Source organism: Oncorhynchus clarkii, chromosome 18 (assembly GCF_045791955.1).
Source record: "Oncorhynchus clarkii lewisi isolate Uvic-CL-2024 chromosome 18, UVic_Ocla_1.0, whole genome shotgun sequence".
NCBI lineage: Eukaryota > Metazoa > Chordata > Actinopteri > Salmoniformes > Salmonidae > Oncorhynchus > Oncorhynchus clarkii.
The window spans coordinates 4,825,515-4,838,236 of record NC_092164.1 but is presented as its reverse complement, the minus strand read 5'-3'; the positions used below and the strand labels follow the sequence as shown (position 1 = coordinate 4,838,236).

At 45.2% G+C, this 12,722-nt stretch overlaps 3 protein-coding genes across 3 annotated transcripts in view; 2 read left to right on the top strand and 1 right to left on the bottom strand.

Annotated features, from left to right (window-relative positions):
- LOC139372243 (retinoschisin-like) overlaps positions 1-834 on the bottom strand; it is a 13,395-nt gene extending 12,561 nt beyond the window's left edge. Inside the window, exon 1 of the mRNA XM_071112006.1 lies at positions 735-834. Within this exon, the coding sequence (XP_070968107.1) occupies positions 735-792 (58 nt within the window). The 5' untranslated portion in view covers positions 793-834. The remainder of the gene's footprint in view (positions 1-734) is intronic.
- A 617-nt stretch (positions 835-1,451) lies between these two features.
- LOC139372531 (histone H2B type 1-A-like) lies at positions 1,452-1,970 on the top strand. Its single transcript, XM_071112267.1, has 2 exons — positions 1,452-1,550; positions 1,769-1,970. The coding sequence occupies exons 1-2, from the start codon at positions 1,452-1,454 to the stop codon at positions 1,967-1,969; spliced, it is 300 nt and encodes a 99-aa protein (XP_070968368.1). The 3' UTR covers position 1,970.
- A 4,335-nt stretch (positions 1,971-6,305) lies between these two features.
- Positions 6,306-12,722, top strand: part of LOC139372242 (serine/threonine-protein phosphatase with EF-hands 1-like) — a 31,216-nt gene continuing 24,799 nt past the window's right edge. The window contains exons 1-7 of the mRNA XM_071112005.1: positions 6,306-6,465; positions 7,466-7,593; positions 7,730-7,790; positions 9,483-9,652; positions 9,860-9,974; positions 11,296-11,342; positions 11,449-11,615. Of these exons, the coding sequence (XP_070968106.1) occupies positions 6,411-6,465; positions 7,466-7,593; positions 7,730-7,790; positions 9,483-9,652; positions 9,860-9,974; positions 11,296-11,342; positions 11,449-11,615 (743 nt within the window). The 5' untranslated portion in view covers positions 6,306-6,410. The remainder of the gene's footprint in view (positions 6,466-7,465; positions 7,594-7,729; positions 7,791-9,482; positions 9,653-9,859; positions 9,975-11,295; positions 11,343-11,448; positions 11,616-12,722) is intronic.

Here is a 12,722-nt window from a genome sequence, read left to right as displayed (position 1 = left end):
TCAGTATTCAATCCAACACCAATATGTTTCTTTCAGTATTCAATCCAACACCAATATGTTTCTTTCAGTATTCAATCCAACACCAATATGTTTCTTTCAGTATTCAATCCAACACCAATATGTTTATTTCAGTATTCAATCCAACACCAATATGTTTCTTTCAGTATTCAATCCAACACCAATATGTTTCCTTCAGTATTCAATCCAACACCAATATGTTTCTTTCAGTATTCAATCCAACACCAATATGTTTCTTTCAGTATTCAATCCAACACCAATATGTTTCCTTCAGTATTCAATCCAACACCAATATGTTTCCTTCAGTATTCAATCCAACACCAATTTGTTTCCTTCAGTATTCAATCCAACACCAATATGTTTCCTTCAGTATTCAATCCAACACCAATATGTTTCCTTCAGTATTCAATCCAACACCAATATGTTTCTTTCAGTATTCAATCCAACACCAATATGTTTCCTTCAGTATTCAATCCAACACCAATATGTTTCTTTCAGTATTCAATCCAACACCAATATGTTTCCTTCAGTATTCAATCCAACACCAATCAACCGATATGTGAAAATATTTGACAGTGTATAGTAAAGATGTACAACCATTCAACCCACCACACTCTAGAAGCCTATAGTCTGAGGTCATGCTTTGATCAAGCTCACCATCCAGAGACACACGGACATAATGAGGGAAGACAAAGGCAAAGAAGAGACAAACATACCGTTAGACACAAGCAGGAGGGCCAACAGAACACACTGTCCATGGGATTCCATCTTCATGCCTACACAGTGACAGGACCACACTGAAGCACTCTACTGTAGCCACTCTGACAGCACGAGGGCTGGATTAGGATAATCCACAGGACACTAATGGCCAGTAATACCCTTTATCTCCTCACAAAGTCCCTCCCTCATCTGTTGAGGGCCAGTTGGGAAAATGCAATGAGGAAACAGTAATGCAATGTGTAATGTACCAGAGCAGGGTCCTAATGGCTGGATTCCCTGAAGGGGCCCAGCTGCTACACCCTGTCACCCATATCATGGAGCAGAAGGTGTATTCAAGGCATTTGGGGTTGTCTATTTTAGGAAATGATTTATTTGCAGAATAAGGGGAATAGTGTGTGTGTGTGGGTTCGACGTAACAACAAACCCCAGACTTTCTGGATAAGGTTTTCATTATTTTCCGACCAGGAAGTACCATTTTTATTTATAAAGATAAATAGGTTCTCTGATTGGTCAGATGGGTTAACGTGTCAAAACGTTTCAAAATGCTGGAACTCAAAGTGACCCAGCCAGGCGTGAACAGCACAGGTGCGCACCATAGATAAATTACCCAAGGCTGAATTCAATCTTCATAACACCAAAGTGGGCGTCATAGGCCTATAAAAAGGTCATTGTAAAGTGTAACATGTTATAAGACTATCCAAAGGAAAAACACAATGAAGGTATTTGTTAGCAGAACAACGAAGAAACCCTTCAGAGAGCAGAAGAGGAAAAACAAGGCCTACTCCACCTTCATCTACAAGATCCGGAGAGAGGTTGGAAATAATGGGCCACATTTGGCATTACTTAAAGCTATTTGGTGTAAATGAATGTCACAGGGCTCGCCAACCCTATTCCTGGAGCGCTACCCTGCTGTAGGTATTCGATCCAACCTCTGTAACTAAATGTATCAACAAGCTAATTATTAGATTCGGGTGCGTTAGATTTAGGTTTGGAGCAGAAACTTACAGGACTTTTTTTATTTTAATTACAGGGTGGCTGCATCCCCACCATGGACTGTTTATTGGTGAACGGGTCTACCTGCCCACGGAGGGTGCTGGTCCTTCTGGTCGGCTCCGAGGCCGCCCGCCTGTCACGGCTCAACAGGAGGAAAGTCATCACCCAACTAGAGGTCCACACTGCCATGGCACGGCTGAGACAAGGGAGAAAACATGCCAGGCAACCGGGCGCCTGAATGCTCTTATGAACGCTTTTAATTGTATGTATATTTAATAAAGATGTCTTGTTTTTACTCATCGTGTTGTCATTCCAACAAAACAATGCACCACTAAATGTCTAAAACAAGTTGCGCACCTGAAGGCTGTATAACTGAATGTTAAAGCGGTATGCTCTCGCCTCTAATGGCGGTCCAATTACTTCGAGGGGCGGGGAAAGGCATAGCCATAATTGATGCATTTGCTTGTCTTGTCAGGGGCGCAGATGTGCGCCAAACTCAGTCAACCATAGCCGAACTCCGGCGCGTGGGGAAAGCGGAAATCAAATGGACCCTTATGTTCCTCGCTGTGCGTGACGCCCACTCAAAACACGCGTGTTGATTAAGGAAGCGTACACCATGTACAAGACTCACATTTTGGCGTAGACTCTGCTGCGGCACAACCAAACATCTTTATCAACCCAACCGGTGTCCAGGAGGAACGGGCGTGTTCCTCGATGAGCTGGGTAGTCTTGGACTTGTCGTAGGGTAAGTCATTTACTGGCAATATAGGCTATTGGTCACTGAATCAGCTGTTGCATCCTGTGTAGGGAATTTAATTACTATATTCACCTTTGCAGATTTTACATGTGAACCGCAACAGGTGTTTTGTCTCGTGCAGATCAATGGGCATACTACAGTGACGCATGCAGGATGAATTAGTTTATGCGACATGTTTAATTTAATAGAGCACAATTATGTGCGTATTTCGCCATTTGTTTTTGTTTTTTCCCCCCACCAAGAGCCGTTTGTCAAATGAGATGCTGCTGGGGTATTGTAACAGAGGCTGAGAGCGAGGCGATGTTGGTTATTCATAGTTGATCCCAAAGGACTTTTTGTTTCATGCGGTATCAAACATGTGCCTCCATGGCAACCCATTACTGATTTGAACCAATTCACATGTGAACATCAATTAGGCTTCAACTGGAGGCTTTTCAGCAGGGACAGCCTCAATTACGACGTCTCAAGATTTCAAATGCATACACTATGTATACAAAAGTATGTGAACACCCCTTCAAATGACTGGATTTGCCTATTTCAGCCACATCTGTTGCTGATGGGTGTATTAGGTCGAGCATCCAACCTTGCAATCTCCATAGACAAACATGGGCAGTATAATGACCTTACTGGAGAGCTCAGTGACTTTCAACGTGGCACTGTTATAGGATGCCACCTTTCCAACAAGTCTGTTCATCACATTTCTGCCCTGCTAGAGCTTCCCCAGTCAACTGTAAGTGCTGTTATTGTGAAGTTGAAACATTTAAGAGCAACAACGGCTCAGCCACGACGTGGTAGACCACATAAGCTCACAGAACAGGACCACCAAGTGTTGCAGTGTGTAGCGCGTAAAAATAGTCTTTCCTCGGTTGCAACGCTCACTTTCGTGTTTCAAACTGCCTCTAGAAGCAACATCACAATAACTGTTTGTCGGGAGCTTCATGAAATGGGTTTCCATGGCCGAGCAGCCGCACACAAGCCTAAGATCACCATGCGCAATACCAAGTGTCAGCTGGAGCGGTGTAAACTTCACTGCCATTGAACTCTGGATCAGTGGAAACATGTTCTTTAGGTTGATGAATTACGCTTCACCATCTGGTAGTCCAATGGACAAATCTGGGTTTGGTGGATGCCAGGAGAACGCTACCTGCCCCAATGCATAGTGCCAACTGTAAAGTTTGGTGGATGATGAATAATGGTCTGGGGCTGTTTTTCATGGTTCGGGCTAGGGCTCTTAGTTCCAGTGAAGGGAAATATTAACGCTACAGCATATAATGACATTCTAGATGATTCTGTGATTCCAATTTGATGGCTACAGTTTGGGGAAGGCCCTTTCCTGTTTCAGCATGACAATGCCCCCATGCACAAAGCAAGGTCCATACAGAAATGGTTTGTCGAGATCAGTGTGGAAGAACTTGAGCCCTGACCTCAACCTCATCTAACACATTGAATTGGATGAATTGGAGCGCCGACTGCGAGCCAGGCCTAATCGCCCAACATCAGTGCCCAACCTCACTAATGCTCTTGTGGTTAAATGGAAGCAAATCCCCTCAGCAATGTTCCAACATCTAGTGGAAATCCTTCCCAGAAGAGTGGAGGCTGTTATAGCAGCAAAGCTGGGACCAACTCTATATTAATGCCCGTGATTTTGGTCATGTAGTGTACTTTTCACTTCCTCTCTCGTCTCCTTCTAAGAACCCATTGAAGGAGAAGGTTAGAGGGGAGGGACCGCTGGATTTCTCATCCAATGGGTTTTCAGGAGAGAGGATTCAAGGAGTATGCAACTTTTCTCTCTCTCTCGCCCTCTGTCTGCCTGTCTGACTCTCCCTCTCTGTTTCCATTCACAGACATATTGCCTTGCCCCTAACAGAATGGCCACAGACATACTGCCTTGCCCCTAACAGAATGGACACAGATATACTGCCTTGCCCCTAACAAAATGGCCACAGACATACTGCCTTACCCCTAACAGAATGGCCACAGACATACTGCCTTGCCCCTAACAGAATGGCCACAGACATACTGCCTTGCCCCTAACAGAATGGCCACAGACATACTGCCTTGCCCCTAACAAAATGCCCACAGACATACTGCCTTGCCCCTAACAAAATGGCCACAGACATACTGCCTTGCCCCTAACAGAATGGCCACAGACATTCTGCCTTGCCCCTAACAGAATGGCCACAGACATAATATTACATAATACAGAACCCATGGGTCACTGAGACCTGTGACTGTTGGACGCCTGTAGTGACTGTTGGACGCCTGTAGTGACTGTTGGACGCCTGTAGTGACAGTTGGACGCCTGTAGTGACTGCTGGACGCCTGTAGTGACTGCTGGACGCCGGTAGTGACTGCTGGACGCCTGTAGTAACTGCTGGACGCCTGTAGTGACTGTTGGATGCCTGTAGTGACTGTTGGATGCCTGTAGTGACTGTTGGACGCCTGTAGTGACTGTTGGACGCCTGTAGTGATTGCTGGACGCCTGTAGTGACTGTTGGACGCCTGTAGTGACTGCTGGACGCCTGTAGTGACTGCTGGACGCCTGTAGTGACTGCTGGACGCCTGTAGTGACTGTTGGACGCCTGTAGTGACTGCTGGACGCCTGTAGTGACTGTTGGACGCCTGTAGTGACTGCTGGACGCCTGTAGTGACTGTTGGACGCCTGTAGTGACTGCTGGACGCCTGTAGTGACTGCTGGACGCCTGTAGTGACTGTTGGACGCCTGTAGTGACTGTTGGACGCCTGTAGTGACTGTTGGACGCCTGTAGTGACTGTTGGACGCCTGTAGTGACTGTTGAACGCCTGTAGTGACTGTTGGACGCCTGTAGTGACTGCTGGACGCCTGTAGTGACTGTTGGACGCCTGTAGTGACTGTTGGACGCCTGTAGTGACTGTTGGACGCCTGTAGTGACTGCTGGACGCCTGTAGTGACTGCTGGACGCCTGTAGTGACTGCTGGACGCCTGTAGTGACTGTTGGACGCCTGTAGTGACTGCTGGACGCCTGTAGTGACTGTTGGACGCCTGTAGTGACTGTTGGACGCCTGTAGTGACTGCTGGACGCCTGTAGTGACTGCTGGACGCCTGTAGTGACTGTTGGACGCCTGTAGTGACTGTTGGACGCCTGTAGTGACTGCTGGACGCCTGTAGTGACTGCTGGACGCCTGTAGTGACTGTTGGACGCCTGTAGTGACTGTTGGACGCCTGTAGTGACTGTTGGACGCCTGTAGTGACTGTTGGACGCCTGTAGTGACTGCTGGACACCTGTTTAATTATTTTTTATTTATTTCACCTTTATTTAACCAGGTAGGCCAGTTGAGAACACCTTTATTTAACCAGGTAGGCCAGTTGAGAACAAGTTCTCATTTACAACTGCATCCTGGCCAAGATAAAGCAAAGCAGTGCGACACAAACAACAACACAGAGTTACAAGCGTACAGTCAATAACACAATAGAAAAAAAAGAAAGTCTATATACAGTGTGTGCAAATGGCATGAGGAGGTATGGCAATAAATAGGCCATAGTAGCAAAGTAATTACAATTTAGCAGATTAACACTGGAGTGATAGATGAGCAGATGATGATGGGCAGATGATGGTGTGTAAGTAGTGATACATACTGGTGTGCAAAAGAGCAGCAAAGTAAATAAAAACAATATGGGGTAGGTAGATTGGGTGGGCTATTTACCGATGGACTATGTACAGCTGCAGCGACCGGTTAGCAGCTCAGATAGCTGATGTTTAAAGTTAGTGAGGGAAATGTAAGTCTCCAGCTTCAGTGATTTTTTTTTTTGCAATTCGTTCCAGTCACTGGCAGCAGAGAATTGGAAGGAAAGGCGGCCAAAGGAGGTGTTGACTTTGGGGATGACCAGTGAGATATACGAGGCGACTGTAGTGACTGCTGGACGCCTGTAGTGACTAGCATTATGGGATGTGGCACTTCCGTCACCACCGACAACAAGGGGAGGAGACTGACGACAGGTGAGACCGACTGGGGACAAGTGATGGCTCTGATTGTCTTCCCCCAGGACTCATGTAGCCTGGTCCCAGATCTGTTAAGGTTGGCATAGCAGAAAACTGTAGTTGGCAAGACAGATCTGGGACCAGGCTACATCTCGTAGATTGTGAATCCAGTGAATATACAGTTCGATCATAGAGCACCTTTTGACATCTTTGAGAATTCAGTATGTTTATCAGCCGGCAGCTGGTGGATTATAAATCGTGTAGTTTTCCCTCCTACTGTAGTTGGCAAGACAGATCTGGGACCAGGCTACATCTCGTAGATCGTGTAGTTTTCCCTCCTACTGTAGTTGGATGTTTTCAAGATGTTGGTCAAATGTTCTGCTTTTCTTTGCCTTATTTCTTTACTACTTCTTTTAGCTGACAAACTTGTTTAAATGAATGTACTCTGAAGGGATTTTCTACTTCTGATTCTCTCTTTCCTCCCTGGTGTGTTGTTAATTCTGCCTCTCTTCCTCGCCCTCTGAACTGGTTCACTATAAATGATTTTATTTAATCACTCCTCACTACAGACCAGATGGCCAAGAAAACTCCCAGCCCTGCACTGGGTAAGAGGCCTCCTCTCATGTCACCCCTATTGTCAGTCCTATTGGTCAACCTTACTGTATTATTGTGTCCTATTGGTCAACCTTACTGTATCATTGTGTCCTATTGGTCAATGCCCATGGTCATCCTGTGGCTTCATTAGTTTTAAATACCGCTAACTACCTGCAGGGGGCTGTTATTTTATTCAGTACCGCTAACTACCTGCAGGGGGCTGTTATTTTATTCAGTACCTCTAACTACCTGCAGGGGGCTGTTATTTTATTCAGTACCACTAACTACCTGCAGGGGGCTGTTATTTTATTCAGTACCGCTAACTACCTGCAGGGGGCTGTTATTTTATTCAGTACCTCTAACTACCTGCAGGGGGCTGTTATTAAACTGTTGTTTTATCTGGTCTTCCATCTCGTCCTCTCAGCTATGAAGGCAGCCATCCTGATCCAGCGTTGGTACAGACGTTACATCGCCAGGTTAGAGATGAGACAGCGATACACCTGGAACATCTTCCAGTCTATAGAGTATGCTGGGGAGCAGGACCAGCTACAGGTAATGGAGACGGAACTCAGGTGGTTCAACCTTGTCTGAGACCTGAAGAGGCCTCGGCTTTAGCCCAGCAGGCCAACACAGTCTGTTAGTACTTGGCCATATGAAATACACCTGACTATGTTTCAATCTTCCTCAGCTCTCCAGTTTCTTCAGTTTCATGCTGGACAACTTCACTCAACTCAACGGGAATGGCCCAGGTAACTAACATTTTCTTATATTTTCAGGAAAATTGTTGGACTGTCAGTTCCTAGCACAAAAAAAAATGGAATGCCCATAATTATTTATAGACTGAACAAAAAAAATGTCCCGATCCATTAATAGCCTTTGCCTAAAACATATTATGGTGAAGATGTTGCTTAGCAACCGCATCCACATGCTATTCTGTTTTCCTCTGCTGTGGTAATGTGGGATATTGTGTTCTTGTGACTGCTGCTGCCACAGCTGGGGCCTGCCTGTTCACGTACAGACCAACACGTTGCTGCAGATAATTAGCCAGCCAGGGCCTTTAGTGTTGAAGACAACAGGAGACGATGCTCAGACCATCTTGCCTATTTGTACAAAATACAAGTTGTGCTTTTTAATTACAGTAGATACAGTATAGGTGATCTCTGTGGGTTTGGATCAGAGTAAATATGATAAACTGACTGGTTGTTTAGAGACGTGCTCTGAAGACGGACGCGACCACTCCACAGATAGGGTCTGAGAGAGGTGTGGCTGCTGTCCTCTTCAATAACAACATCTGATGATGATGATGTCCTGCCTGTTTGTCTCCATAAAGGAGTGTCTATGGCTGGACGTTAACCTACTGTAGCAGGCTATTCCAGAGGAGTAAACAGAGATGCCCTGAATATGTATACATGTGTTTGACATCCTGTTTTAGTGTGTTAATAAAGTTATATTTTATTTGATTCTATTCAGTTTGATTCTACTCTATCTAGAGTTGTAAAATTCCGGTAACCTACCTAAAATTCCCAGGTTTTCCAGAAATCCCGGTTGGAAGATTCCAGGAATCAGGAGGCAGTAAGCAGGAATACCGGGGGATTTGGGGAAAGTTACTGGAATTGTTAAACCCCCAACTCTATTCTATTAACCCTGTGTGTTCTATTCTATTAACCCTGTGTATTCTATTAAACCTGTGTTCTATTCTATTAACCCTGTGTGTTCTATACTATTAACCCTGTGTGTTCTATACTATTAACCCTGTGTGTTCTATTCTATTAACCCTGTGTGTTCTATTCTATTAACCCTGTGTGTTCTCTTCTATTAACCCTGTGTGTTCTCTTCTAGTAACCCTGTGTGTTATCTTCTAGTAACCCTGTGTGTTATCTTCTAGTAACCCTGTGTGTTCTATACTATTAACCCTGTGTGTTCTACTCTATTAACCCTGTGTGTTCTATTCTATTAACACTGTGTGTTCTATTCTATTAACCCTGTGTGTTCTATACTATTAACCCTGTGTGTTCTACTCTATTAACCCTGTGTGTTCTACTCTATTAACCCTGTGTGTTCTCTTCTATTAACCCTGTGTGTTCTCTTCTATTAACCCTGTGTGTTCTCTTCTAGTAACCCTGTGTGTTCTCTTCTAGTAACCCTGTGTGTTCTATTCTATTAACCCTGTGTGTTCTCTTCTATTAACCCTGTGTGTTCTATTCTATTAACCCTGTGTGTTCTATTCTATTAACCCTGTGTGTTCTACTCTATTAACCTTGTGTGTTCTCTTCTATTAACCCTGTGTGTTCTCTTCTATTAACCCTGTGTGTTCTCTTCTATTAACCCTGTGTGTTCTCTTCTAGTAACCCTGTGTGTTCTATTCTATTAAACCTGTGTGTTCCATCCTCCAGTTTGATCTATTCTATTAAACCTGTGTGTTCCATCCTCCATGTTGTCAGATCTGATCTCCCACCTGCTGGACCCAGTGGTTGACCCGTGGTCAGACAGAGAGAGACAGACCATGTATGAACAGATCACTGTTCCTGAGTCCTACAGCGGTCCTCACCTCACCTTCCCCCTCACCGTCTCTCACACCAACGCCCTGCTCTCTGCATTCAAAGAGCAACAGGTAGTAGTGCTGGTCTAGGATCAACTTCACTGTGTCCATACAATCATACTCATTATGATCTAAAAGGCACAAACTGATCCGAGATCAGGACTGCTTTCTGAATATGTGCCCAGGGAGTACAGGACCTGTTGTGGACAGTATGACGGCTTAATGAATAATAACAGATCAATAACCTATAGTCCTACCTGATGGTTCCTCTTCTTCCAGCCTCTCCACGGCAGATACATGCTGCAGTTGTTACACCAGACTAAGAAGCTCCTGAAACAGATGCCAAACGTCATTCACCTGTCCACACCCTACGCCAAGGAGATCACAATATGTGGTAGGTTGTTGATGTATTTTTAGTGGTAGGATTGATACAGAGCTTTTCCAGGTGATCAAAGCACTTTACCCTGTATGAAGGAAACTAATCCACCACCCCAATATTGTGTTCAGTACTGTCTTGTACTTGTTGGTTAATTTCATTTAAAGGCCTTTAGCTTTTTGGGGGGAGACGTGAGTATCCAGATGTCAAATCGACTATCTAGTATACAACACTATCTAGTACACAATAACACAGGCTGACTGTCTGGTACACAATAACACTGTCTAGGACACAACACTGACTATCTAGGACACAACACTGACTATCTAGGACACAACACTGACTATCTAGGACACAATAACACAACACTGACTATCTAGGACACATCACTGACTATCTAGGACACAACACTGACTATCTAGGACACAATAACACAACACTGACTATCTAGGACACAATACTGACTACCTAGGACACAATAACACAACACTGACTATCTAGGACACAATACTGACTACCTAGGACACAATAACACAACACTGACTATCTAGGACACAATACTGACTATCTAGGACACAATAACACAACACTGACTATCTAGGACACAATAACACAACACTGACTATCTAGGACACAATACTGACTATCTAGGACACAATAACACAACACTGACTATCTAGTACACAATAACACAACACTGACTATCTAGTACACAATAACACAACACTGACTATCTAGGACACAACACTGACTATCTAGGACACAACACTGACTATCTAGGACACAATAACACAACACTGACTATCTAGGACACACCACTGACTATCTAGGACACAACACTGACTATCTAGGACACAATAACACAACACTGGCTATCTAGGACACTAACACAACACTGACTATCTAGGACACAATAACACAACACTGACTATCTAGTACACAATAACACAACACTGACTGTATAGGACACAACACTGACTATCTAGGACACAACACTGACTATCTAGGACACAACAGCCCCTCAGCTCCCAAAATAGAGCTCTTTCTCCCGGTTGTTTATATACATAATGAAAAGACTTTGTTTCACCTCAATGGCCTCCTTCCCTGTAGTCAGAGACGCATCTCATCAAACTCAAGAATCCTTGAGACGAATGTTAAACACACACAGAACATGAATGACTCATTTAATGTCGGAGAGCATGTTAATTAACTCTTGATTAACTCAGTTAACCAATTAACCCAGTCATTTTGGTTTCATATGCCATGGATGGTCTAATTTCTAGGAGGAAATGTGTCTACTACCTTTTTAAAATCTTCTAATGCTTGTAATTTTCTTCAGGAGATTTACATGGCCGTCTTGATGACTTGCTGCTCATATTCTACAAGGTTAGGCTCTTGACACGATACTGTACATGCCATAGTATACCTGTGACACTACACGAAGAGAAACAATGGCCTAGTTTCTCCATAATAATGATTCCATCTCTTTCAGAACGGCCTCCCCTCGGCAGAGACCCCGTATGTGTTCAACGGAGACTTCGTGGACCGAGGGAAGAAGTCTGTGGAGGTCATCATCCTGCTGTTTGCCTATCAGCTCCTCTACCCAGATCACATGACCCTGAACAGAGGCAACCACGAGGACCACCTCATGAACCTCCGGTAGATACACACACCCAGACCACATGACCCTGAACAGAGGCAACCACGAGGACCACATCATGAACCTCCTGTAGTTACAGACCACATGACCCTGAACAGAGGCAACCACGAGGACCACATCATGAACCTCCGGTAGATACACACCCAGATCACATGACCCTGAACAGAGGCAACCACGAGGACCACCTCATGAACCTCCGGTAGTTACACACACAGACCACATGACCCTGAACAGAGGCAACCACAAGGACCACATCATGAACCTCCGGTAGTTACAGACCACATGACCCTGAACAGAGGCAACCACGAGGACCACCTCATGAACCTCCGGTAGTTACAGACCACATGACCCTGAACAGAGGCAACCACGAGGACCACCTCATGAACCTCCGGTAGATACAGACCACATGACCCTGAACAGAGGCAACCACGAGGACCACCTCATGAACCTCCGGTAGATACAGACCACATGACCCTGAACAGAGGCAACCACGAGGACCACCTCATGAACCTCCGGTAGTTACACATACAGACCACATGACCCTGAACAGAGGCAACCACGAGGACCACCTCATGAACCTCCGGTAGTTACAGACCACATGACCCTGAACAGAGGCAACCACGAGGACCACCTCATGAACCTCCGGTAGATACAGACCACATGACACTGAACAGAGGCAACCACGAGGACCACCTCATGAACCTCCGGTAGATACAGACCACATGACCCTGAACAGAGGCAACCACGAGGACCACATTATGAACCTCCGGTAGTTACACACACAGACCACATGACCCTGAACAGAGGCAACCACGAGGACCACATTATGAACCTCCGGTAGTTAGACACACAGACCACATGAACCTGAACAGAGGCAACCACGAGGACCACATCATGAACCTCCGGTAGTTACACACACAGACCACATGACCCTGAACAGAGGCAACCACGAGGACCACATCATGAACCTCCGGTAGTTACACACACAGACCACATGACCCTGAACAGAGGCAACCACGAGGACCACATCATGAACCTCCGGTAGTTACACACACAGACCACATGACCCTGAACAGAGGCAACCACGAGGACCACCTCATGAACCT